Source organism: Ranitomeya imitator, chromosome 3, assembly GCF_032444005.1.
Source record: "Ranitomeya imitator isolate aRanImi1 chromosome 3, aRanImi1.pri, whole genome shotgun sequence".
NCBI classification, from domain to species: Eukaryota; Metazoa; Chordata; class Amphibia; order Anura; family Dendrobatidae; genus Ranitomeya; species Ranitomeya imitator.
The window spans coordinates 96747333-96775153 of NC_091284.1; the positions used below are offsets into that span (position 1 = coordinate 96747333).

Sequence of the window (27821 nt, forward strand, 5' to 3'; positions counted from 1 at the left end):
CTGGTTTTTCTGTCCACTCTATATATTATGTTTTACCACCAGTTTGGAGCTTCAAGGACCTCCCCACGTTACTTTATCGTTAATGTTTGTATGTTTTATAATAAAGGCCACTGTGGCCAATTATTATCCAAGTTTTGAATCCTGTCTTTATTGGGGTTTATTTGGGTACTTGGGAGGGGGCCTGAAGATGGGAGGATCCGACTAAGTTATCGAACAATACCAATGTCAAGAGCAGGCCGGAGTGAGCCGTCCCCTCCCCCCCACAGACGGCGTACGTGCAGGCCGTCATGACAGGGGTTTGGAGAGGGAGGATAAAAGGGGTGGGAACATGTTTAGGGGAGTGGGATAACATGCATTAGGGGGGTTTATAGGGCTAGGTAGGGGGTGGGGTTGGCCAGTTCCCGCTCTGGAGGCCAATAGTGAGGACCTACCATGTCATCCGTAGACCAGGTGCTGCAGAGGCTGCGGGCGGCGGCTGCGAACAAGCCTCCTGGCTGGCTGGAAGCCCAGGTTACCGGCATTTTGGATGGAGGCAGCGGGGATGTCCAGGCGGCTTCGGCAGGCGAGCGGCGCTCCAGGCGAGTCAGGCCTCCAGAGCGTTTTTCCCCCGACGTGCCCCAGCCTCAGCGACGGCGTCGGAGCACCTCCAGGGACCCTCCGGACTGAGCACCTGCCAGCAAGCGTCCATGCAGGGCCCGGCCCGGGAGGAATCCATCTGCCGCGCTGGGGCCTGCGGCAGTGGACAGGCCTTCTCCTCCCTCGCTTCGGGGGGCGGGGCCTCCACGCGCCGGATCTTCCCTCACTTCCGCTGACGTCACAGCAGGGCGCCGTGGTAATGGCGCTGCCCGGCGGCCTGCTTCACCTGCTTGTCCCGGACAACGTGGGAGAGCTCCTGCGGCTGCAGCGGCAGGCAGCGCCGCCGGACTTGCGGTACTGCCGTGCCCAACCAGGGATCCCGGATCTTCCCCCACACGGTCGGCTGGATCTGGAAGGAGTCCCGGCAGAGGGCCGGCTGCCACCGGCTACAGCGGTGGGCCCCAGGTGCCTCCAGGCAGGGCCTCATCTGGACTATCGACAACAGGCCAGGACGGGGCCGGAGCGGACAGGTTGTCATCACAGGCCGGGCCTCGGATTCCGGAGGTGCCACATAGAGGATCGGTAGCGGACGTCGGCTGGATGAGCGGGACGACTGCGGCTGGGGGGACGCCAGCTCCCTTGCAGCTTGGTGAGGACAATTCTGTGTCTGTTTTGTCGCCAGTATTATCGTTTTCCCCGTTAGTTGGGGTTAGTCAAGGGGGTGGGGCCGTGGCTACGGGGGAGCGTCCGCGGGTTCAGCCGGAGTGCGGGAGTGACGGGGTAGGGGAGTTATTGTTTAGTGTTCGAGAGTTGCTTTCACGTTTGGGGGGCGCTAGGCCAGTGCCGTCACCGTTGGCGGCGTGGGTGGGTGCAGATGGCGTCTTATTCCTCAGACGTTTGTGAATTGGTTGCAAGCATTTGCGATTTTGGCAAGCGTGGTTGGCAAGAAGGCTCCTGAAAACTGTTCCGCATTGTTTTGTTACATGGACTCGATAGGCGAGGCACACAGGGCATATGGGGGCCAAGCTTGGCTCCGGTATGACGAGCAGTTTAGACAGAGGAAGGCAGTCCGTCCTTCGATTCGCTGGGATCAGAAGGACATCGGTTTGTGGCTGCGGGTTGTGGCGCCGACGAAATTTGGCCATTCCTTTCAAGGCGGGGCCGGGACTGCCGGCCACTCCGCATCGCAAGGAAGTTTTTTGGGGTCGAGGGGTCAGTCCGGACAATCGGGAGGTCAGAAGCACGGTTTGTGCTGGCAGTTTAATGACGGCCAGTGCAAATTCGGAGCTACTTGTAAATTTAAGCACGTGTGCTCGCACTGCAGCGGTTCTTCCCATGGAGCCGCCAAGTGCTTCAAGAAAAAGGGAAAGCCAGAGGGCAATTCAAAAGGGGGAGACGCCAGTGAAGCAGGACGCGATGGTCCCCTATCTAAGTAGGTTCCCGGATAGGGAAAAAGCGGAGTTGTTGTTGTTGGGTTTCAGGGATGGTTTTCGTATACCTGCTCCTCCTTTCGGTATCCCTCGGGTTTTGAAGAACTTGAGATCAGCTAAGTTGCACGCGGCGGTGGTATCGGATAAGTTGCATAAGGAGGTTTCGTTGGGAAGAATGTCCGGTCCTTTTCCTGTTCCGCCGCTAGAGGATTTGATAGTTTCGCCGTTGGGTGTGGTGCCGAAGAAGGAACCGAACAAGTTCAGGTTGATTCAGCATTTGTCTTACCCCAAAGGGAGGTCCATGAACGACGGGATAGACCCGGAGCTTTGCTCCGTGGTTTATACGTCCTTTGACGAGGCTGCACGCCGGGTGTGTAGTTGTGGGAGGGGCGCGCTGTTAGCTAAGACTGATATTGAGTCGGCTTTTCGTTTATTGCCCGTCCATCCGGACAGTGTGAGGCTGTTGGGTTGTTATTGGAACGGTGGATTTTACGTGGACAGATGTTTGCCGATGGGTTGCTCGTTGTCTTGCGCATACTTTGAGGCTTTTAGTTCTTTTCTCGAGTGGGTCGTTCGGGAGGTGTCAGGTTTGGATTCGGTCATTCACTATTTGGATGACTTTTTGTGCATCAGGCCGAGTCAGTCCGGAAGTTGTGACATGGTCTTGAGGACGGTGATATGGGTAGCGGAACGTTTTGGTGTCCCGCTGGCGCCAGGAAAAACTGAGGGGCCTTGCACGAGTCTTTCGTTCCTGGGCATTATTATTGACTCCGTTAACTGGGAATTTCGGTTGCCTGAAGAGAAGGTGGTTGGATTGAGAAACGAAGTGGCTCGGGCGCGTCGCTTAAAGAAGTTGCCGTTGCGGGAGGTTCAGTCCCTCCTCGGCAAATTGAATTTTGCCTGCAGGATCATCCCGATGGGGAGGGTTTTTTCAAGGAGGCTGGCCGGTGCCACGGCGGGGGTTAAGGCCCCGCATCATTTTGTTCGCCTGTCTAGCGAGCATAAGGCTGATTTGGAGGTGTGGGACAGTTTTTTGGCACGGTACAATGGCCGTTCATTGTTGATGGAGGACGTAGTCGGCAACGCTGATTTGGACTTGTTTACTGATGCTTCAGGCGGTGTTGGTTTTGGCGCCTTTTTTGGTGGCAGGTGGTGTGCCACTAGGTGGCCGGATGAGTGGTTCGCGTCCGGGTTGGTGAAGAACGTCACTTTGTTGGAAATCTTTCCTATCCTGGTTGCAATCTACTTGTGGAAGGAGGATTTGCGCAATCGGAATGTTCGTTTTAATTGTGACAACATGGCGGTTGTGTGTGTCATAAACGGTTTGACGGCCTCTTCTCCTCCGGTTATCAGGGTTCTCCATCAGTTGGTGTTGTTCTGCATGTCTATCAATGTGTACATTACGGCGACTCATGTACCCGGAGTGGAGAATTCTGTGGCTGACTCTTTGTCTCGATTTCAGTGGGAACGGTTTCAGTCTCTGGCCCCCGACGCGGAGGAGACGGGTCTGGACTGCCCGCCAGAGCTTTGGAATGTGGTAACCGGGCTGCAGGACCTTTGATTCGCGCGTCTTTGGCACCCAGCACGTGGTCGGCGTATCGGTCGGTATGGTGTGATTGGGAATCTTGGATGGCGTCCTGTGGGGCTACTAACGGAGGCGAGGATCAACTGGGCGCTTTGTTGTTGTGGTTAAGACGCGGCGCGGAGGAAGGGTGGTCGGCTTCAAAGGTGGATAGAGTTCGGGCGGCTTTGGCTTTCGGTTTTCAGCTTCGAGGATTGCAGGATTTGACGAAGTTGTTTTTGGTACGGCAGGCTATAAAAGGTTTTCGTAGAAAGGCGGGGCGAGGTGATCTTCGGCGCTCAGTCTCTTTTGGTGTGTTAGAGCAGGTGGGCATGCGTTTGAGGGACATTTGTTTATCCAATTTTGAGATAGCTCTCTTTTGTTTAGCCTTTTCCCTGGCGTTTTTTGGGGCCTTGAGGGTTGGGGAGTTGGTATCTCCCACCACGTTTAGGCGAGGGGGGCTCTGGGCCAAGGATGTGGTGCTTATTGGGAGTCGTTTACATTTCTGGATACGTCGGTCTAAGACTGACCAGGCGGGAAAAGGTAAACGGGTTGAGTTGAGCTCGGTCAGTGGTTCGCTCATGTGCCCTGTTCGTTGTTTTCAGGCATTTGCTAGCCTGCGGCTGGTTTTGGATGGTCCTTTGTTGTGTCACGAGGATGGTTCCTTTTTATCCAAATTTCAGTTTGTTGCTGTTTTTCGAAAAGCCTTGTCGGAGTTGGGTTTAGACGCTTCTCGTTTTTTTTGCATTCATTTCGTATTGGGGCCGCGACTGAAGCGGCTCTGGAGGGATTGGCCCCTGAAGTGGTTCAGAGGATAGGGAGATGGGAGTCTGGGCGTTACAAGAGCTATGTTAGACCATGAAGGCCTTGCGTTTTGTTTTTATCGTACGCTTGTATTTTGTCGTGTCATTGTTTTGGATTTTAAGTTGTTTGTATTTTCTAGGTCGAACCCCCATGTTGGTTTGGATCGTCGGCCACTCTTTCGTCTATTGGGGCGCAAGGCGAGCGGATGTTCGGCGGGACGGACGTCAACTCGGTTTTTCAAGGGACGTGGCCGTGGTCAGGTGGCTGGGTTTTAGGGGTTTGTGTTGGAGTGGCGTTATGCAGGAAGTGCATAAGGGTATCGGGTTGGACAGAATTCCTGACATTTTAGTTCTTCACGTGGGGGGCAATGATTTGGGGGTTCGCCCTTGCCGCGAATTGATCCGGGATATAAAACACGATCTGCTGAGACTGTGGGTGTCTTTCCAGGATTTGTTAGTCGTATGGTCAGATATCGTCCCGAGGAGGTGCTGGCGACACGCCAGATCTGTGGAAAGGATCGACAAAGCCAGAATTAAGGTGAATCGGGCTATATCTAGTTTTGTCGTTAGAAACGGTGGTCAGTTCATCCGTCATTTTGAATTGGAAAAAGGGGGAGATGAATTTCTCCTGGGAGATGGTGTTCATTTGAATGCAGTGGGCATCGATTTGTGGGCTCTCGGTTTGCAGAGCGGTATTGAAAGGGCCATAGCGGTCAAGTTTGGGGGGGCCTCGGGTACTTGAGGTGTTCAAGTACCTCTCGTTGTGGCGGTGGGAGGGGTCCTTGGAGTTGGTACTAAATTGGCCTGGGGGATCCGTCGGGATACGGATTCTTCAGTTGGTGTAAAGTTGGTTTCGGGTCTGGTGGTTTGGGGGGATCTTGGCAACGGTGGACCGGATTCCCAGGTGTTAGGTGGACAATGGTAGCCCTTCGGGGTATTTTGGTGCTCCCGAGCCAGGTGGTTGCGGCTGGGAGTAAATTATGGTCTGGTTTTTCTGTCCACTCTATATATTATGTTTTACCACCAGTTTGGAGCTTCAAGGACCTCCCCACGTTACTTTATCGTTAATGTTTGTATGTTTTATAATAAAGGCCACTGTGGCCAATTATTATCCAAGTTTTGAATCCTGTCTTTATTGGGGTTTATTTGGGTACTTGGGAGGGGGCCTGAAGATGGGAGGATCCGACTAAGTTATCGAACAATACCAATGTCAAGAGCAGGCCGGAGTGAGCCGTCCCCTCCCCCCCCACAGACGGCGTACGTGCAGGCCGTCATGACAGGGGTTTGGAGAGGGAGGATAAAAGGGGTGGGAACATGTTTAGGGGAGTAGGATAGTATGCATTAGGGGGGGTTTATAGGGCTAGGTAGGGGTGGGGTTGGCCAGTTCACGCTCTGGAGGCCAATAGTGAGTTCCCGCCCGCCCGCCCGCCCGCCCTGTTTTTTCCGTTTTTTCCGTTTTTTCTCTTTTGGAGCGTTTTTGGGGCTAAGTTGCTCCGGGTCTTGGTGGCTGGTAGCGGTGGGAGGGGTCCTTGGAGTTGGTACTAAATTGGCCTGGGGGATTCGTCCGGATACGGATTCTTCAGTTGGTGTAAAGTTGATTTCGGGTCTGGTGGTTTGGGGGGATCTTGGCAATGGTGGGCCGGATTCCCAGGTGTTAATTGGACAATGGTAGCCCTTTGGGGTATTTTGGTGCTCCCGAGCCAGGTGGTTGCGGCTGGGAGTAAATTATGGTCTGGTTTTTCTGTCCACTCTATATATTATGTTTTACCACCAGTTTGGAGCTTCAAGGACCTCCCCACGTTACTTTATCGTTAATGTTTGTATGTTTTATAATAAAGGCCACTGTGGCCAATTATTATCCAAGTTTTGAATCCTGTCTTTATTGGGGTTTATTTTGGTACTTGGGAGGGGGCCTGAAGATGGGAGGATCCGACTAAGTTATCGAACAATACCAATGTCATAGATAATTCAGGAGAAGAAAGATAAGGGCTTGTTCATATGACTGATTTTTCACACTGATCCCAAGGTATAGGCTGAAAGTGGCTTGAAGTCTGCCTCTCATTGTTTTCAATAGGGATCTATACGGCAGTTTATAAAGCAGAAATTTACATGTTAGTAGTTAAGGAGGTTTGACCAGAAATCTTAAAGAAACTGTGGCGGGAACCTAGACATGATTAGTCCTTGTTACGCCAAGGGCAGCGAGAGACAAGAGTGGACCCACCGGACCATAATACCGAACCTCCTGCGAGGGAGCGTTCTAGATAGACCAACCCCTATACAGGGATAGTTAGGGTGCAAGCTTGGAGGTCTCAAGTACCACGGATGCCAGGACCAGGGATCGGCTCCAGGGAAGAGAACGGGAAGGAGAAGACCAAAGGGAAGAGGACAGGGAAGCGTGGAAATGGTAAGCGGAAACCGGAGGATGTCAGACAAGGAGAGACAAGAACGAGGAGATGAGGGTGACTGAGTTAAGGCACTAAGCTAGAGGACTAGGTGCAAAAAGACAGTAAGGAGAACCTGGGTGGAAAGCCAAACACAGAGCGAAACTCAGGGTTTAACTAAACAATCAGGCGCCTCCCCAAAGGAAGGGCGGCCAGAAATACTAGGCGAATGCCCCCAATTGGCCCAGCAATACTGCCGGGTCAGGGCGCAGCGTGGAATGAAGAGGAGGAGTGAGCGCTCGTCCGGTCCCTAAGGAAAGGATGGGAGGAGACAGGATGCGCGACAGGCAGTAGAGGGGAGGCGCGCCGACGTGCCCAAACAGACAGGTGCCGGGAACCAGACCAGGAAAGAGCCGGGGGTGACACGGGAGTGACGATTGAAGGGAAGGAAGAAGCAGCGGGCGCGGCGCCAGCGGAGACAGTTCCGGGATCGGCCGAGGTGAGTAACAGTCCAATTAAATGGTGCTCATTAGTGTGCAGTTCCACAGAAGTGCAAAGTGGAAAGTCACAGGACAAATATGAGGGCTAGTTTTCTCTGTTGTTACACAGCCCAGATTTAAGATTTAATGACACCCCGTGCTGGATTCTTTATTGCAACCCTTGATACCCAAAAATAAAAAGAAAATTTACCCCAGGGCCCTAGTTGAGAGGAACAGTGGGACCAGTTTCTGACAGAATCAGCTCCTTATGTCAAGAAGAGGTAGGCAGGTATTTCGGTGGATGCTGCTGGAGCATAAAAAGGATGATCGGGTTGGGCACCTTGTACTGAAGGAGCATAAAGTTTTCAAAGAAAGGGCTGGATAATTGAAGAGCCTCAGAGAAGTCTGTAAAATTGTTATAAAGGGGTTTCCGGTCTTAGGCTACAAGTCTGCAGTCACTGTATATAACTGCAGGCTTGTGAATTCTCACAGCGCAAACTATGGTGCCGAGAATGGGAGGTCATGTGACCGTGTATGCGATTTGTATGCTTCTGGCCACATTTCGACTAGACATGTCCAGCTGCACTCAGTTCCCTTGCATTGAGTGATGCAGCACAAGTCTAGTCTGCAGGTGACCGCATATATGAAATTCACATACTTGAGGTCATGAGTCTGTCGCTCCCGGCACATAATCCTCACAGCATGCAGTGCGTGTGCTGTGAGCATTCACAAGTCTGCAATCACATTCAGTGACTGCAGACTTGCAGCCTTAGGCCGGACGACCCTTTCAAGAGGCACATTAATGATGAAGCAGTTGCAGCAGGTTCTAGCTCCTGCAAGATGCACCTGAAGAGAGTAGGGGTGAAGTAGTGTGGCAGAAGGATAACAAATCTATGAATTGTGGCTGTTCTGAGTGGCTGATTAATTGCATTGTTATGTCTCGTGTGTTTGCTGTATGGCGAGTTTTCCCGGCTGCACCCTCATGAGTGACATGGCAATCTTTAGAAGGGATCTGTTCTGCTTGGTCACTGAGCAAGTCCTTGAGAGCGAGACGTGTTTAGTGAAGTCAGGGCTCTGGAGGATAGCATCTCGGAACTCCTTGAAATTTGGTGCTGATTGTCAGTTAAAGGAAATCTGTCAGCAAGTTTTTGCTATGTAATCTGAGGACATAATGAGGTAAAATACTGAAATCAACGATATGTCAATTATCAAGCTGCGTACTGTTGTTTACTTATAATGAAGGTTTCATCACTAGGAGATTATCACTGCCAGGTCTGATATGCACCCGCCTGCTAGTCTGACTCCACCTCCTTCTGTTATAAGTAGCTCACTGTCAATAGACAATGCTTATACAGAGTGTGGTGTGGGGGGGCAGCTTTCTCTATTCTGCTGTATTCTACATCTAAAACTTCTAATTGTGACAGAACTGCTGCACCCAGTAATCTATGTGATACACCATTGGTTACAGGGTCTCTTTGGTTACATCATGCTACTATCAGAAAACACCATAGAAAAAAACAGACAAAGGTGCTTACCTGTCCAGGCCTCAAATCAAATGCACTATCATGGTGCAGGGGGCCCAAGTAAAGATGGCGACTACACAGGTGCGATAATACCAAATGAGACAGCCAGCCTACAATCCGGGACCGGCCGCTTGGCACATCAGTGCCAACAAATAATCTGCAGCAGTGTTCACACAGAGAATGCAAAGCATCTGGATCATAGCCTATTAGTAACTACCTGTGGGGGGCTGACCGGTGCTAACTGTAATGTGTCCCGTGTGAACAGAGGCCACAACTTACAAAGCCATCAGGGCCCAACTGCACCTCAAAAAGTAAAAATAAAAAGGTTGCACAAGAACATATCAAAATATGTAAGGTATTAGTTAATATTATGGCCACAATACGTAAGCTGACAACCCACGTCATGGGTCCTCACCCTTGCCAGTCCTACAGCAGTAGAGGTAGTAAAAACATGATGATAGATTCTCTTAAGGCCTATATCAAGTTCTTCATTTAGTTCATGTTCATTGAACAGGGACCTGAGATTAAGAGTTACATCGATGTTTAGTGATCTAAATATGTGGCTAAATTCAAGAACCAGTATACTTGAAACTAACATTATGTGCCTTAGCTGAGTGTTGTAAGCACCAAGTATTTTGTAACTCTTTGGGCTCCTTTTCACTAGCGAGAAATACGTGCGAGTCTCACATGTTAAAACCAAGCTCTGGCGCCGGCACTCCAGAGCGGAGCGTGCGGCTCCATGTATTGCTAAGCAGCCGCATGCTCCGCTCTGGAGTGCCGGAGCTAGAGCTTGGTTTTAACATGCGAGACTCGCACGTATTTCTCGCAAGTGAAAAGGAGCCCTTAAAGTGAACACAACTAGTTGTAACGTCTATCTGAAACCATCAGCTCAAAAAAATACTGGGCTTTAACCATTCTGCCTATCAGATGCCAGAGGAATCTTGGCTTTCATTCTTTTACATGTATATAGCAATCTGGGCTTAAAGGGACACTGTCACCTGAATTTGGAGGGAACAATGTTTAGCCATTGAGGCGGGGTTTTTGGGTGTTTGATTCACCCTTTCCTTACCCGCTGGCTGCATGCTGGCTGCAATATTGGATTGAAGTTCATTCTCTGTCCTCCGTAGTACATGCCTGCACAAGGTAATCTTGCCTTGCGCAGGCGTGTACTATGGAGGACAGAGAATGAACTTCAATCCAATATTGCAGCCAGCATGCAGCCAGCGGGTAAGGAAAGGGTGAATCAAACACCCAAAAACCCTGCCTCAATGGCTAAAGATTGTTCCCTCCAAATTCAGGTGACAGTGTCCCTTTAATGCAGGGTCACCTGGGTTACATCAACAGAACAGCTGTTGGGTGGAGGAGCACGCTGGATGCAATAGTAGTTTAACTAGCTGGGTCAGTAACTGAAGGAACAGAACCAGGGACAGATGAAGGTGACAAAACTGTAGTCAGGGAAATAGCCTATTACCAAGTGATTAAAGTATAGGAAGACAGGCAAATCTCAGAATCATGAGAAATCACAGAGGCAATCGTAGTCAGGGTAAAAGCAGGGTAGAGATCAGGATACACATAACAAGACAAAAGGGCCAGATTTCAGGGAGTAATGTGGGCACAATATGTGGCATCTTTCACCAGTGTGCTGGGAGTTTAAGTAGGGTGTGGTACAGCCCCACATGTCACAGCAGGGAGAGGATTTAACCTGCTGGGCTGCTGCACAGCAAACACAACCATTAGGGCAGAGACAGACTGCCGTATTTCTCATGCGAGAATCCCATGGCACTGCACAGACTGTCCCGGCACCTCTCCTGACCTGAGCATGACAGCGTGATGGATTACTATGCAGCTGTCAAGCTCAGGTCAGGAGAGCTGACAGCCAGTACAAGTTTTACAATGCGATTCTCGCACGAGAAATTCGTCAGTCTGTCTCTGCCCTTAGCCTGATTAAGTCCCAGCCACAATAATCCCTGGATGCACAGCGTCTGCGCCACCAAGAAATACTGGTAATGATGTCTCCTCTATCGCCAGCGCCACCCGCAGAGTGAATATGGCGGCACCTGGCTACTGAAGCAGATGTCGGTGGAGCAGGTCCAACTGAATGTGAAGAAGTAAAGAGTAAAATGAATTTGTTTTAACTGAATTTCAGCTTTGATTCATTCTTTAAACGTGAAATCACTCAAACACCGTTACAGTGGATTGCAGTGATAGAACAATTTCTTGCCTCTTTACTTTGGAATAAAGTGATTACAATAAAGAAAAGGGCTTTCTGCCACACTGCTTCCTCATATTTGTATTTTAGTCCAGGCAAAACTAAAGTGGTTATTTTGATTCTAGCCAATTTGTCCTAATCACAGAAAAATGCAGAATGCTGTAGATAAGCCCCAGATGCCGGTGGTCGCAGCTCATATACGATTTTGGTGGTGACAGACTCCCTTTAAGGGTAGCTTAGCTCTGGGTTGGCCCCTCTGAGCACCAGGCCCGGGGTGACCACACCATTTGCCCCCCTGGTAGCTACGCTACTGTTTCAGCCACATGGAAAACCCAGACTGGAAATCCATGACTGCCATGCACACCTATGGACTTCATCTGTCTCCATGTACAACCTGTGGAGAACATACAGCGACCCCTACCTGTGACATGAGACACTGCCTCACACTAGCTATAACCCGCAATGTTATGTGTATCATGGAAATCATCCAGCACTTTTTTAAAAGCTGTTATAGTGTCTGCCATTACTGCTTCCTGTGGTCGGCATTCCACAGTCTGACTGCTCTAACTGTAAAGAACTCTTTCCTATTTAGCTGCCGGAATCGCCTTTCTTCCACCAGTAATGAATGGCCCCTAATCCTCAGTATGGTCCTTGGAAGGAACAAGTCATGTGCCATTGTTTTGTACTGGCCACCCATATATTTATACATGTAAATGAGATCCCCTCTGAAGCGTTTTTTTTTTTCTAAGCTAAACAAGCCCAACTTTTCCAACCTCTCCTCATATGAGAGGCCTTCCATCCCTTGTAATAATCTAGTTGCCTGTCCTTGAACTGATTCTAACTTATGAATATCCTTTTTAAAATATGGAGCCCCAAAACTGGATCCCATATTCTAGATGTGGCCTCACCAGTGATTCATAAAGGGGTACCGTATATACTCGAGTATAAGCCGACCCGAGTATAAGCCGACCCCCCTAATTTTGCCACAAAAAACTGGGAAAACTTATTGACTCGAGTATAAGCCTAGGGTGGAAATGCAGCATTTACCGGTGAATTTCAAAAATAAAAATAGATCATTATTGCCCCATAGCTGTGCCATATAGTGCTCTGCACCGTTCATTATTGCCCCATAGCTGTGCCATATAGTGCTCTGCACCGTTCAGTATTTCCCCATAGCTGTGCCATATAGTGCTCTGCACCGTTCATATTTCCCCGTAGCTGTGCCATATAGTGCTCTGCACCGTTCATATTTCCCCATAGCTGTGCCATATAGTGCTCTGCACCGTTCATATTGCCCCATAGCTGTGCCATGTAGTGCTCTGCACCGTTCATATTTCCCCATAGCTCTGCCATATAGTGCTCTGCACCGTTCATATTTCCCCATAGCTCTGCCATATAGTGCTCTGCACGTTCATATTTCCCCATAGCTCTGCCATATAGTGCTCTGCACCGTTCATATTGCCCCATAGCTCTGTCATATAGTGCTCTGCACCGTTCATATTTCCCCATAGCTCTGCCATATAGTGCTCTGCACGTTCATATTTCCCCATAGCTCTGCCATATAGTGCTCTGCACCGTTCATATTTCCCCATAGCTCTGCCATATAGTGCTCTGCACCGTTCATATTGCCCCATAGCTCTGTCATATAGTGCTCTGCACCGTTCATATTGCCCCATAGCTGTGCCATATAGTGCTCTGCACCGTTCATATTTCCCCATAGCTGTGCCATATAGTGCTCTGCGCAGTTCATATTTCCCCACAGCTCTGCCATATAGTGCTCTGCACCGTTCATATTTCCCCATAGCTGTGCCATATAGTGCTCTGCACCGTTCATATTTCCCCATAGCTCTGCCATATAGTGCTCTTCACCGTTCATTATTTCCCCATAGCTGTGCCATATAGTGCTCTGCACCGTTCATATTTCCCCATAGCTCTGCCATATAGTGCTCTTCACCGTTCATTATTGCCCCATAGCTGTGCCCCATATAGTGCTCTGCACCGTTCATATTTCCCCATAGATGCTCCACATATATCTGTGCCATTGCTGCTGCTGCTGCAATAAAAAAAAAATAAAACACATACTCACCTCTCTTGCTTGCAGCTCCCAGCGTCCGGTCCCGGGGTCTCTCCGCTCTGACTGATCAGGCAGAGGGCGCCGCGCACACTATATGCGTCATCGCGCCCTCTGACCTGCACAGTCAGTGCAGATAGACGCCGGGAAGATGGAGCGGCGCCCGGCGGCTGGAACGGGGACAGGTAAATATGCGATACTTACCTGCTTCCAGCGATCCTGACGCTCCCCCTGCCGTCCCACGGTCTTCGGTGCCGCAGCTTCTTCCTCTATCAGCGGTCACCAGTACCGCTGATTAGAGAAATGAATATGTGGCTCCACCCCTATGGGAGGTGGAGCCGCCTATTCATTTCTCTAATGAGCGGTCCCACATGACCGCTGAACAGTGGAAGAACTGCAGCACCGAAGACCGTGGGACGGCAGGGGGAGCGTCAGGATCGCTGGAAGCAGGTAAGTATGCCTCAGCGCCCTCACCCCCTCACCCGCCGACCCTGCCACCCACCTTAACTCGAGTATAAGCCGAGAGGGGCACTTTCAGCCCAAAAATTTGGGCTGAAAATCTCGGCTTATACTCGAGTATATACGGTAATAATACATTGGGGTCATGGCATTTTATCTCTCTTTTTATACATCCTAAAATCTTGTTTGTTTTTGCAGCTGCTGCTTGACATTGAGTGCTGCTGCTCAGCATACTTGTAACCAGAATACCCAAGTCCTTCTCCTGCTCTGTAGTCCCGAGTATACTCCCATTTACTGTATGTGCAGCAATAGGATTACTCCGTCCTAGGTGCATTACTTTACATTTATCTACATTAAATCTCATTTGCCAAGTGTTTGTCCATTCAGTCATCTTATCCAGATTGTTTTGTGATATTATAAAATCAAGGTCAGATTTTAATATCCTACATACAATCCCGTCCACAAGGTCATTAATAAAGAGGTTAAAAAGAATTGGTCCTAGCACAGATCCCTGTGGTCCCCAATGTTCCCAGTACAGATCCCTGTGGTCCCCACTGTTCCCAGTACAGATCCCTGTGGTACACCACTGCTGACTATATCCCATTTAGAGAACGTACCATTTTTGACGACTCTTTGTTTCCGGTCACTTAGCCAATTCCTTACCCATCTTCATATAGTTTCCCCCAGTCCTTGCTTCTGTAGCTTAAACACAAGGTTATTATGTGGAACTGTATCAAATGCCTTTGCAAACTTTATGAGGATACATTGTGGATTCTGAACAGTTTGTCCCAACATAATCAGCTATTTGTCACAAGTGAAGGGCGTGAGACTCAGGCTTATCAGCTGATCTCCACACTGCCTGCAATTTAAAGAGGTTTTTCTAATGAGGTTGCTAAGTCCCAATTAAAGTCCATATCAATGTCCTATAATTTAAGGTCTTATTTATTGGGATCGTATCTTCTTATTAGTGGAAAGGAATAGCTGGGTTATGTCAGCTATAAGTTTTGAAAGCAAAGATTGCATATGCAGCGCCCCAGAGATCTGGTCGTTGCAGTATGACGCTCTGCCGCTAAGGGGAGTGATGGTACGTCTGATGGCACTGAAGGAATTCTACTGACCAGGTATCACCAGCACACATTACACTTCACACTCCGGCCACTAGGAGGAGAAAAAGGCTTTATTTATTGGGCCACTCCTCACACTGGTAAAACTAGGGGTTGGATAGGAAGTTAGGCAGAAGCTGACTGGGTTGGATTCAGGCAACATCCCGTGGCAGGGGGTGTTGCAGGGAAAAGACACAGGGGGGTCCCTGTCGGGCGTGGGAACCTGGCAGGTGCCTAGCGAACAGAGCAGAACGTTATGGAACCGCGCCTGCACACCCCGCGGCAGTATCCTAAGAAAGTGACACGAAGGGAAGGATATTGTGGAACAGTGAGAAACGAGATCAAGCACAAAGGAGAGCCAGTAAGAGTCGTGCCGTGAGACCGAGGCAACATCCTACTGAGGCGCATAGCCGGTGGCCGGAACACCACGGGAGTAACTGACTCTAGGCCTTACTTCGAACTCCGCAGGACAGTTAATTATAGGTTGGCTGTCTACCTTAAATTTCCTATGAAGACATAGGGGGCAACGCGTGGAGAGGGGCGTCTCTAGGGTCCCGGAAGAGCTCTGAGTCTTCCCGTCATACGGGTGTGTCCTAACCATAGCATACCTGGGGGACGAGAAACTAGTAACATCTGGAACAAGCGAGAGAGAATTAGAAAGAACGAACGAACGAGAACAGAAGTTGTTAGGACTATTCCGAATGCTCAGCAGGGTAGCACTACAACACACAGGCGCTAGTGGTAGGCACTGATTTCCACCTGCAAAGGGAACTCTGGATGTGCCCATCGGACCGGCCGGTCTCAGACAGCCCTGTTAAGCGTGCTCTGGATTGAGGATCCTGAAGTCTTCAGTAAAGAGGTAAAGAGACTGCAACCTTGTGTCCTCGTTATTGACCGCACCTCACACCATCACCATCCACCTTACTGGGCAGCCCTGGGGACATACTTCACATGTGGGAAGGTATACCATCTAGCTGCCTTTCCATCACCCCAGCGGACCCCACAGCAGCGTCGGTCACCGAACACCACAGGTGGCGTCACGAATCCCTGACAGACTCTTACCACCTTTATTGGATGCCCCTTAGCAGGGTCACGGACTGGGTCCAGCCACCGTGACATCCCCAGAACTGAGCCAGAAGAGGACCGGTACCGAGAACTCGTGGCCCTGTGTTTGGGGGTGCTCCACATATATATAGCCTGGGCCAGTTCTGGCTATGTCGTAGTCTTTAGTTGTCACAGTGGGCCTCTTACGTTCTTTCATCTACTCAGTTTACATGAGTGGCATGGTGGGATGGCTTTTATATTTTTTTGTATAAAAATTATGTTTGCTAAGTACCTTATATTATTTTCATGTACTATTGCTGTTTATTTACTGTATATATGCAAGACTAGAACTCTAGTGCCGGAAAATGGAAGTAGCAAACCTAGCAGTCAATGTTGACCCTTTAACGAGCCTTGTCACATGACTTAGGATAAAAGCCAAACCAGAATCTCAGTTTGCAGACACTGTGTTTCGGGTACCAAACCAGATCTCCACTTTGCACTGACGAGGGGCAGTGCCCCGAAACACAGTGTCTGCAAATTGAGATTCTGGTTTGGCTTTTATCCTAATTCATGTGACAAGGCTCGTTAAAGGGTCGACATTGACTGTTAGGATTGCTACTTCCAATAGGTGGCACTAGAGTTCTAGTCCTCTTCACTCTAAAGAGACAATTTGCATATTTCCCTGGGGAGCATTGCGAATTTAAGTCTACTGACCTTGACATGCTAAACATGTCACTCTCCGCAAGGAGAAACTATACTTCTTGTTTACTGTATATAAGAACACACAGTCTGCTGTACCTTCCAATAAAATTACAAAAAAAGGTATATTGATATATACCAGTCCAACATGTGTCCTGTGTTGGATGACCAGGTTTGTGAGCTTTTGTGAATCTGTTGACAAATCATTTTATTTTTTTCAGCATTTTTTAGTGTGTCAATAAACATTCAAATAATAGAATTATACATTTTCACAAAGAATACCTTGATTAAAAAAAACAGATGAAAATGCATGACTGGGGCATGACACGTATACTGTGGGGGTCAGTATTTTGTCTTACTTATTCCTGTGTGTTTAGCTAGATTTATATACTTTTAATACTATATTGGTAAATTCTACTTATAGTACTGCTCAGTTGACCATATGGTATAGCCTGCCATTTTACACATTTCCTCTTATGCCATTCTTATACCTACACCTCCCTTGTATGTTGTTGCTTTTTCTTTGTATGTACAAATGTACTTTATTCCTGGAGTACAATTTGTGGTGGTCATGAATTTGATGAATGGCGCTCACCTCACCTCCATTCTGCCACAGCAGTGCCCACTTTGTTTAAGTTGGACAAAATGGCATGTGAATGACAAAACTTGGACAATTTTAGTGCAACATTGAGTCACCAAAACTGAGCAACTCTTCAAAACGCTTTTTTACAGAATTCTGGTATAAAAGCGTTGATTATTTGGGCCCTTTATGTCTGGCACAACCTGCAAACTATGAGTGATGGACTGGGAAAGAGGGTCAGCAGAGCTGTAAGTGCCGGGTCCTCCCAATGCCAAGTCAGCAGAGTGACGTCAGAGTTAGTCAGTGATGGAACGCACGGCATGGAGTGAAGTTCCAAAGAGTAAAGGTACCTTCACACTCAGCAACTTTACGAGAACGACAATGATCCGTGACGTTGCAGCGTCCTGGATAGCGATCTCGTTGTGTTTGACACGCAGCAGCGATCTGGTCCCACTGTGATATCGCTGGTCGGAGCTAGAAGTCCCAAACTTTATTTGGTCGTCAGGTCGGCGTGATTCGTCATGTTTGACAGCAAAAGCAACGATGCCAGCAATGTTTTACATGGAGCTAACAACCAGCGAGAATGATAAGTGAGTCGCCGTTACGTCACTGGATCGCTCCTGCATCGTTCTGGAGCTGCTGTGTTTGACGTCTCTACAGCGACCTAAACAGCGACGCTCCAGCGATCGGCTCGTTGTCTATATCGCTGCAGCGTTGCTGAGTGTGATGGTACCTTAAACGCGCGACAAGGGAAGGAGAAAAGAGGTGCTGAGGACCAGTCCAAATAAAGTACCGTAGATGCAAATTGAATTTCTAGATGAAATCTGCGTGATTTGCCGGATTCTAATCTTTTCAGATTCCATTATCTCCAGTGCAGACAGATTCTACTTACAATGGAATTTTGCAGGAGAATGAACATCTGATATAGACATTATATTGGCAGTGCATTCTATTCCGATCAGCTTGGATATTGGCAGCTGACAAATATCTAATTTTGTAACTAATACTTTTTGTGTTTTGATCTAATTCTCTAATTTTATCATTGGACAGCTGGAAATCAATGAGTATCCTATTGTGTAAGTTTACTTGCGAATGTGTGCCTGCCCCAATACCTGCACTTCAGATCCAGTGATGGGTCTGGGGAAAATATTCGCATCACTTCTTTTCTTTGCCTTTTTCTGGCATGTTCTGTTGTGCTGAGTTGCAGAATAGCTGCAAAAGAGGTAATGACCCCATGTCTTTGTCACTCACTGTAAATGAAACCTTTTTGTCCTCCTATAGTGTGCTAAACAATTTGGATGTGTGCTGTCAGCCTAATCTCCAAACAGTGGCCTAGAGCGACAGTCCGGCATACCCAAACTGATCTAACCTGGAGCCGCACGATGTGACTGTCACCTATGAGAGCCTCCTATTCACCACACGCACCATACGGTAAGTCTGTGACACATATCACTCTTCAGCAGAACTGTGTGCTGTTTCTTCCTGTAGGGGGTGAAAACTTAGAAAACGTACAAAGAGGGACAAAACATTAATAGGAATCCTTCCTGGTTTTTGGAAATTCTTAAAAACCATGATTTTTTTGAATTTTTAAATATTTAATTATTTTTATGGCGTTTTTCTTCATTTACCTTTGTAATATCTATTTTCTCTGCAACTATAAAGAAAGGATTACATGTCATGTAAAATCAGAGAATGAACTCTCCAAAGTAGGACAGTATTTAAAGTTTAGAACGAAGCATGAAGTTTCATTTAGGTGCGCACTCACCTCTATAGGTCTAGCCGTACACTACACTTACTAGTTTGTCCAATCACCTGAACACATAGATAACAATCTTTATTTTGCTGTAAATAAAACTTTTCTCTTTATTCGCTATTCAATATTTAGTCTCTCAGTATTAAAGCAAGCAGGACCTTTGTTAAATATATTGAATGAAAAAATAATTTTTATTTGAACATAAACTGTGTTTGATGCATGATTTATGTACAGCAACACACACGTTTTCTACTTTTAACAAGTATCTTCTACATTAGTGGTCCCAAACCTTTCTGACCTTGAGAGCAACATTCATCTCTTAGAGAGTGTCGCGATCCACATCCGTCTCCTGCCCCCCTTAGGGCTTGTTTTCACTTGCGAGGAACACTTCCGTGTCTCGCATGTGGAAACGAAGCTCTGGCGCCGGCACTCCGGAGCGGAGCGTGCGGCTCCATGTGTTGCTATGCGGCCGCACGCTCCGCTCCACAGTGCCGGCGCCAGAGCTTCGTTTCCACATGCGAGACACGGATGTGTTCCTCGCAAGTGAAAACAAGCCCTTAGAGTAGTGGCATACTCCGTTACTGGTATAATGACGGCCAAAGTTTTTCCACAGAAATCCCCCCCGAAGCAGTGTACCAAGATCCAGGAGTTCAAACAATACCTCCATTCAGTATTCTCGCATCAATCGCTCCCACCACACTGTCACATCCAATCCATCTTCACCTCCTCTGACAGGTCGCATCATCTGGTCTCCAGCGTACCATACTTAAATTATCGCCAAACCCCTAAGACCAGTATATGTGCATCCAGATCTGCTCTGTGGCACCCGAGCTACAAGTTGGAGATCCTTGCTCTACAGAGAGAAGACAAATGGGGAAATGACAGAAAAAAAGCACAAAACATAAGGAGTTTAAAAAAAACCCTCGAATTCAGAAAGACCACAGGTCAAAGCGCGTTTTAAGAAAAAAAAATGTATCTTTTAAAATAAAAAAACACCTGCTCCATTTGTGCCATTCACAATTATTTAAAGCTTATGCCATACTTCTTATTAAAAAACCCAAACAACACAATTAAAGAAGCACTCCCATGTATTTTATTAAATGTGTGTATGTGGATGTAATGGAGTGTGAGTTTATTAATATACTCACCTGCTGCTGCCCTCAGCTGTCTAGCATCATTGTTCTCGCCTTCTTCAGTGACTTGACTGCTCTGCAGACTCCTCCGGGTCACACTGCGTTCTGCGCGATCCGGAAGTGGCTTTTACATGTAAGGATATGGTGTGTCAGTATTAGGCACCATAGGCTTTCATATCTGCAGATGGCTTTCACATAAAGAATACGGGGATACAGACAGATATTGGCCAAATGAATGTTGTGGATGGCCAATTTTAGTTTAGAGGTGAAATGCAACAAGAACAATTATTAAGGAGCTTTTTTACTCTCTATTATCTTGACTTGAAACGATCTCCACTTGATTTTATTTTGTACACATAGTAATTAATATTACCGTATGTAATTTCTTACTATACAGGTTGAAAAATGGGTGACTGGTCGATCTTAGGACGTCTTTTAACAGAAGTGCAGAACCACTCAACAGTAATTGGGAAAATATGGCTGACGATGTTACTCATTTTCAGAATTCTCTTAGTAACACTGGTGGGAGATGCTATGTATGGAGATGAACAGTCTAAATTTACCTGCAATACTCTTCAACCAGGCTGCAACAACGTATGCTATGATAGTTTTGCTCCTGTCTCACATCTTAGGTTCTGGATATTTCAAATTGTTTTGGTGTCCACACCTTCCATCTTCTACATCATCTACGTCCTCCATAAAATTGCTAAAGATGAGAAAACCGAACTGGAAAGGGCCTATATCATGGAACTTCTTCAAAGCCTATCAATTGGAGAAAATGTATTGACTAATGTAAAAACAGATGAGCTCTTAGAAGTTAAAGATCTACCCAGGAAAGAAGACAGGTTTAGGCCTAACATTGTTAGCGATCCCATCCAAGTTCCTATTCCAGTGTTTGACAAGATGCATATCATTTACATTGTTCATGTGGTCCTCAGGTCAGTTATGGAATTGGCGTTCTTAGTCGGACAATACTATCTTTATGGTTTTGAAGTAGCTCATCTTTTCCAGTGCCAGACCTACCCTTGTCCCACAACGACTGATTGCTTTGTCTCCAGAGCTACTGAGAAGACTGTTTTTCTTAACTTTATGTTTGGAGTCGGACTCGGGTGCTTTACCCTTAATATTGTTGAGTTGCATTACTTGGGTTGGTTCTATGTTTTTCGGATTCTAGCAGTTGCCTGTAACAGCTGTTTTGAATTCAAGAGCAAGAAAAAGAAGAGGCCCAGGGTGCTACACCCAGAACAAAACAACTTACTTATCCATTTAAAAGACACTATACAAGAACGGTTTGTCCTAAAGACATCTTCAAGTCTTAATCCAGAGAAGATCGGTTTTCTATCTTCTCCGCTAACAAGTACCATATCATTCACTAATGAAGATAAAGATGATACTACCTCAAGTCCAGATGTTAAGCACAGTAAAAAAGCTAAAATAACCAAAATAAAAAAGTCCTGGCTGTAAAAAAAAAAGTTAAAAAAAAATAAAAATCACTGCATTCAGAAAGGTTAAAGCACCACTCCAGTTTTTTTTTTTATTGCAGTGCTGGAGTGGTGCGACTAAGGAAATTTCCCTGCCCGCAGAATTATACTCACCAGCCATAGTATTCATCCTTTATGGGCGCTTCTCCAGTCAGTGGTGTTCTGCTGGTTGTGACCTGCTGGATTGACTCAGTGTTTGCTGGGCGAGCCGGAAGTCACAGCTCAATGTAAGTCTATGAGAGCCAGAATGTTTGCCCCCCCGCTCAAACATATGCAATATGGCGGGGGTCTCATGTCCACATAGACCTAAATTACCTCATACACTTGTAAACAAAGGTCATTGGAAGGTCAAGTTCTGTTTCTATTTATGGTAAAGTGGCTTAAACCGGTTTTTACTGTTTTTTGTGCGCTCATTTTTTCTGCATTGTGATTGGTTTTAGGCCGTTTGGCGGTCTTTTTTCTGATTTATAAGCCAGGTTCCTGTCAGCGCCTGTCACTCCGCTGGCGCTTGAAGAGAGAAGAGCCCACCCACCCTCCCGTTATGTTAGCAGTTTAACTGTCGTTTGGTTTTATTTGTGGGGTAAAAATCACCCTTCCTTGGGTGGATTTGGCTACTGGATGAGTTTGGATATGGACTTTTAACTTATGAAATTTATTTATTGGTATTTGTTCAAGTTGTATGTTACCCAAAATAAAACCTCACGGCCATATTTTATTCCACCAATAATTGTGTCTTGTCATTTTATTTATTAATGGGTCTTATGGGGACATGAGACTCTCAGACTTTCACTGAGAGTTTGTGATTGTTATGTCTGAATCCGGTCAGTCATATGTTGTGGTCATAAGATGGCGGCGCTTGACAGCAGTGGCGACAGGAGAAGCTGAATACGGCAGCTAGTAAGTATAATACTAGGGTCAGTGAACTTTGATTAGTTGCACCACTCCAGAACGGAGATTAAAAAAATGCTGGAGTGGTGGTTTAATACTGATGAATTGTACGATCGATACACCTGTCTTCCCAGCAAGGCAAGGACGAGTCAGATCCATCATCGGGAGCACACTTTGTTGGTGAAACATTTCCTGTCCTTCTTTTCTCCTACTTTTCGAACTAGATAACTGGTATGTTACAAATTGGGCTAGGCTCGATGTGATTTTGAAATCCTTCCCACGTTTAAATGTGTTAATAAAAACAATGGCACTGGGGCGTCATAAAGATGGCATTCAAACAAAATGTCATATTTTTTAATATATTTATGACAGAAAGCTGGCGTACATAAATCTTTCTCAGTGTGTGTTTGACAAATAAATGCATGTGTTCACATTCAATGGTCACTGTTGTTTCAACAAACTTAAGTTACCGAAATTGTTGTTCTCTAATTTAAAGTTGCTCTAAAGTTATGGCCACCAAGTGTCTCGTTGCTGTCCACTGCCTGTTGCCAAGACTGATCTGTCTATAATTACAGACAAGCAGGATGAATTCTGCTCCCATCTCTGAGTGTTACAGGATCTACAGCACACGATACACAGTAAGAAACCTGCTGGACTTATTACACCTGGATCTGTCCATGCCTTTTTTTATAAGCAATTATTTTTTTTTACTTCTTCTTCCCTTAGACTTGTTTCAAATGTCTTATGTTTTCCACCTCACCTGTATTCAAGTGGTTTTATATAGCACATTAGCAGTGCATTTAATCATTTTTTTCCTCCACTTTTGTACTTTGTGTAGTAAGAAAACTGTATTACAGCTGTGTTCACTCTCAAAAAGCCATTGTAAGCCAGATTTGCTACTTATTTGTGTTCTAGCTGCCATGCATACATTATTATGCTCCAAGAGGTAGCAGAAATATTTGCAGAATCGGTAGATTAAAAAGTAAAAGAATAGCACAAGAATCATTTTGTTATACAGGATGGAGCATTTATATTAAAATATTTATCCAAATAACAAATACACTTTAAGCTTTCTGTGTAATCAAAATGTGTTAAAACCCATTTAAACATCTACAGGAGTCGATACTGTATAGTACAATGTACTAGGTCAGTGCTTTGCTGAAATGTTTTTTCCAACGATATTATGGTAACTGCAGCACAGCCATATTTCCTTGAGATCTGTCCTTCATTTTTTTGTTTAGAAGAGGTCACAGAGATCAGATCTTTATCAATCCTTATGGTACGGAATATATTAGTGAAATGCCATAATATTTATAGATGGTCGATACACCCTGGTACCAGATGACGTATTTGGAAATCTGCTTCATAACTGTACATTAAAGAACAGAAGATATAAAAGGCTTTGCCGCCACCAGTGACCACAATTGGTCTGCTGTAGTTCACAACCAACCTGCTGCGGAAACAAGCAAGATCAGAAAAAAATATTATTTTGGCCTTATGAACCACTGTGAGTTCAGAGTTCAATTAATCAAAATTGTTGGTCATGCTCACACATGTGCACCATTCACAGCTTAGATTGAATATATTTAAAAAGTTTAGCAATGTTTAAATTTGGACGAGGTCCTGGAGATCAGAACCCTAATGATCTTTATGGTACTGTATTTTAGGGAATTATGATAACATTATTAGATCTGATCCTGCAGCCTGTTTTATACTCCAGCAGGCCATAACTATAGTGGGTGCAGAGGTTGCAGTCAAACCTGGCCCTGGAACCTGGGGAGGCCCAAAAGGTAACTTTCACCTAGAGGAGAAGATTGATATTATTAAATTCTGCGATAGTTGGGGGCTCTGTTGAAGATTTTGCACTCAGGGTTAACAACCTTCCAAATATGCTACTCACTAACAAACACAGACAGAAAAGGGCCCCTGTGCAAGAACAACATATGGGCCCTTTGCAGACCAGTAGCTCATCAAAATTGCACTGGATTTATAGTTGGAAATGGGCTCCCTTATATATTGGGCCACTGTGCGGTTCCACCAATTATATGTCTGCACCTGATGCTACTGTACTCCAGAGCAGCAATCACAGCTTTGCAGGTTCTTATTGGAAACAGATGGCAAGTGTCACGGTTCCACTCCTCAGTGTCTGGGATGCAGTTACTGACAGCTCAGCCGTCCAATCTGGTACAGGGTCGTGCTGAAGCTGTCAGTACTTTGATTGACAGCTTGGCCATCCAATCTGGTCCAGGGGCATGTTGAGCTGTCAGTATGTTGATTGATAGCTTGACTATCCAATCTGTGACTGAGAGGCGTCGGCTGTCTCCAAGTGTTCACTATCCCAGGTGATTGCCATTCTACTTAACTGAGCTGCTTCTCCCAGACCAATGTCAGATGTACATTCATCTAGTGGGTTTGTGCTACCTGTGCCTTGAGTTCTGTATGCTTGATCATTTACTGCTTGAGCTTGGATTTCGTTCTGATCATCCAACTGTTTAACCCCTGCTGTTGTGATCCGTTATCCTCCCGGTACTCTGACCTTGGAATGTTACCTGACCACGCTTTTGTCTCTTCCTTCTGTTTATGATGTACCTGTCCTGGTTTGGACAGGGTTAATGCCCTGCCCTCTTATGGTTAATTGTTGTGGCCTCCTTTTCAATCTGGGAGGGATATTTATACACACGCTGGGCTGGTCTTTGTGCCTGACCCCCTGGTGTGCGTGTGCATACTGTGTTGTTTGTTTGCTCTCCGTGCTCGATCTGGTCTGTTTGATTCTCTCGGCTTTCTAACCTCTGGCTTCTACCTGACTATCCTTTTGCCTCACCCTCCTGTACCTCGCTTATCTCCCGGATATTGACCTCGGCACGTTTCACTACTCTCCGGTGTCGTTCGCTTCATTTGCACCACAGTGCCTGGCTCTGTCCCTGGCCACTCCCCCTCTGTCTCATGGTTCAGGTCCTGCTTGCTACCCGGTGAGATCTCCACCAGTCTGCTCTGGGCTCCCTTACTGCGGTAGTGTTGAGCATTCCGATACCGCAAGTATCGGGTATCGGCCGATACTTGCGGTATCGGAATTCCGATACCGAGTTCCGATACTTTTGTGGTATCGGGAATCAGTATCGGATCCATAGTGATGTGTAAAATAAAGAATTAAAATAAAAAATATTGATATATTCACCTCTCCGGCGGCCCCTGGACATCACCGCTGGTAACCGGCAGGCTTCTTTGTTTAAAATGAGCGCGTTTAGGACCTGAGAATGACGTCGCAGCTTCTGATTGGTCGCGTGCCGCTCATGTGACCGCCACGCGACCAATCACAAGCCGCGACGTCAATCTCAGGCACTAAACTCCTCATTCTAGGAATTTAGGACCTGCGAATGACGTTGCGGCTTCTGATTGGTCGCGTGGCGGTCACATGAGCGGCACGCGACCAATCAGAAGCCGCGACGTCATTCTGAGGTCATAAACGCGCTCATTTTAAACAAAGAAGCCTGCCGGTTACCCGCGGTGATGTCCAGGGGCCGCCGGAGAGGTGAATATATCAATATTTTTTATTTTAATTCTTTATTTTACACATTAATATGGATCCCAGGGCCTGAAGGAGAGTTTCCTCTCCTTCAGACCCTGGGAACCATCAGGATACCTTCCGATACTTGGTGTACCATTGACTTGTATTGGTATCGGATATCGGTATCGGCGATATCCGATACTTTTCGGGTATCGGCCGATACTATCCGATACCGATACTTTCAAGTATCGGACGGTATCGCTCAACACTAGCGGTGAGTAGTCTCCCAGCAATAGTTACACCCGGGATCCCTGACAGTACCCTCCTGGCTTTTGACCTTGGACTCCTTGACCATTCTGATTCACGGCGTGGCTGTGCAAGTGACTAGCGTTACAGCAAGTTTATAGCTTTGCTCATATAATTTAATAAAACAGTAGTTTTGTACATTTACGTACTTTACAGTATACATTTTTTGAAATGCAAAATCACCACAGCAAGCTCTGTGCAGATATTGTGAATGCAGCTCTGAAGTTTGATAGTAAGATATGCACATTTTGGTGCATAAAGAGGAAAAAGCTGAATTATAGTGCAAACAACCAGAAATAAGAATAAAAAAGGCTTTATTAGAAACACGAAGTGCCAAAACAAGTTAAAAACAATTAAAAAACATACCCACATACAATGACAAAAACGGCAAGAAAGGACAAAAATGGCCCAAATAGGAAATATATCTAAGGCTAGTTTCACATTTGCGTTCGAATCCGCAGCGTTTTTTAGACGCATGCGGGAACGCATGCGGTTAATAAAACGCCGCGTTTTCATGCTTTTCCATGCGTTTTGTCATGCGTTTGCGTTTTTTGTGCGCATGGTGGAAAATTTTACAGGAGAAAAATCTAGATAACCAGACACCGCCAATGGGACTACAGAGGGCGTGTATTATGGGATATCTATAAATAGACCCCAGGACTGCTGAAATCTTAACATGGTGCTACTTTATCCTGTGTCGTGATGGATCTTCGCATGGAGAGCTTTTATTTCAACCTGGATTTAAGCATCAAGCTGTTTCTTGCCTGTGCGTTTGCTTGGGAGCAACACAGAAATAGCGAAAGATGGAGAAGGACACGGCGTAGGCGTTTTTGGTGACACCCCATTATCGAACTACGTGAGAGCCGTGGAGCCTATCACACGCTGTATGGCGAGCTTTATGCCAACCCAGACAAATTCCAGGAATATACAAGGATGTCGCAAGACTCTTTCCGGGATTTGCTTGCTCGTGTCCAAGGAGACAGGACACCCAGCTCCGTAGAGCGATTCCACCAGAGGAACGTCTGCTGGTTACATTAAGGTAGGTAACAATTCTAAACAAATGCCAGTGCTAATTTTGGGTGTTCTGACATGTATTCTTTGTATTTTCCTTTATGTCTTTAGCAGAACAACACCATAAATAGAATTGATTGTAATTTTTTTTTAATTTATTTTCTTCCAGATTTCTGGCAACCGGAGAGAGTTTATCATCCCTCCACTTCCAATACCGGCTTGGAATTTCCACCCTGTCCGGAATAGTTGCGGACACCTGCTGGGCTTTGTAGAATGTTCTCCGGGATGAGTTTATACCCCTACCCACCGCGGACATGTGGATTGAAATTGCTGAAAAATTCTGGAGTGTGTGTGTGATTTCCCCAACTGTTTGGGAGCGGTGGATGGAAAGCACATCCGCATTATCAAACCAGGCAGAACAGGATCGGAGTACATCAACTATAAAAAATGTTTTTCTGTTGTGCTCATGGCAATAGCAGATGCGGACTCTCGCTTCATCGCCGTGGACATTGGAGCTATTGGCCGTAGCAGCGATTCCCAGAGTTTCAAGAACTCGGATATGGGGCGCCGTGTGTATGGCAAAAATTTTAATTTTCTACTGCCACGACCTCTCCCCAACACTCAAGGTCCACCGATGCCATTTGTTATGGTTGGGGATGAGGCCTTTCAGATGTGTGAAAACCTACTGAAGCCATATTCCAGTTGGGACTTGAACCACACTAAAGGATCTTTAACTACAGACTGACCAGGGCCCGAAGAACAGTAGAGTGTACCTTTGGGATTCTAGTCTCAAAATGGTGCATTCTGTGTGGTTCTCCACAGTTAC

At 46.6% G+C, this 27821-nt stretch overlaps 2 protein-coding genes across 2 annotated transcripts in view; one reads left to right on the top strand and one right to left on the bottom strand.

Annotated features, from left to right (window-relative positions):
* The window catches only part of CRYBA1 (crystallin beta A1), a 426252-nt gene that overhangs the window by 140484 nt on the left and 257947 nt on the right, over window positions 1-27821 (bottom strand). The gene's annotated exons all lie outside the window — the stretch shown is intronic.
* On the top strand, window positions 18272-21268 carry LOC138672807 (gap junction delta-2 protein-like). Its single transcript, XM_069761200.1, has 2 exons — window positions 18272-18349; window positions 20202-21268. Exon 2 carries the CDS (start codon window positions 20210-20212, stop codon window positions 21266-21268), a length of 1059 nt encoding a protein of 352 aa, XP_069617301.1. The 5' UTR covers window positions 18272-18349; window positions 20202-20209.

Coding starts and splice junctions, on each gene's coding strand:
- LOC138672807 (XM_069761200.1), top strand. CDS start 20,210: ATGGGTGACTGGTCGATCTTAGGACGTCTTTTAACAGAAGTGCAGAAC.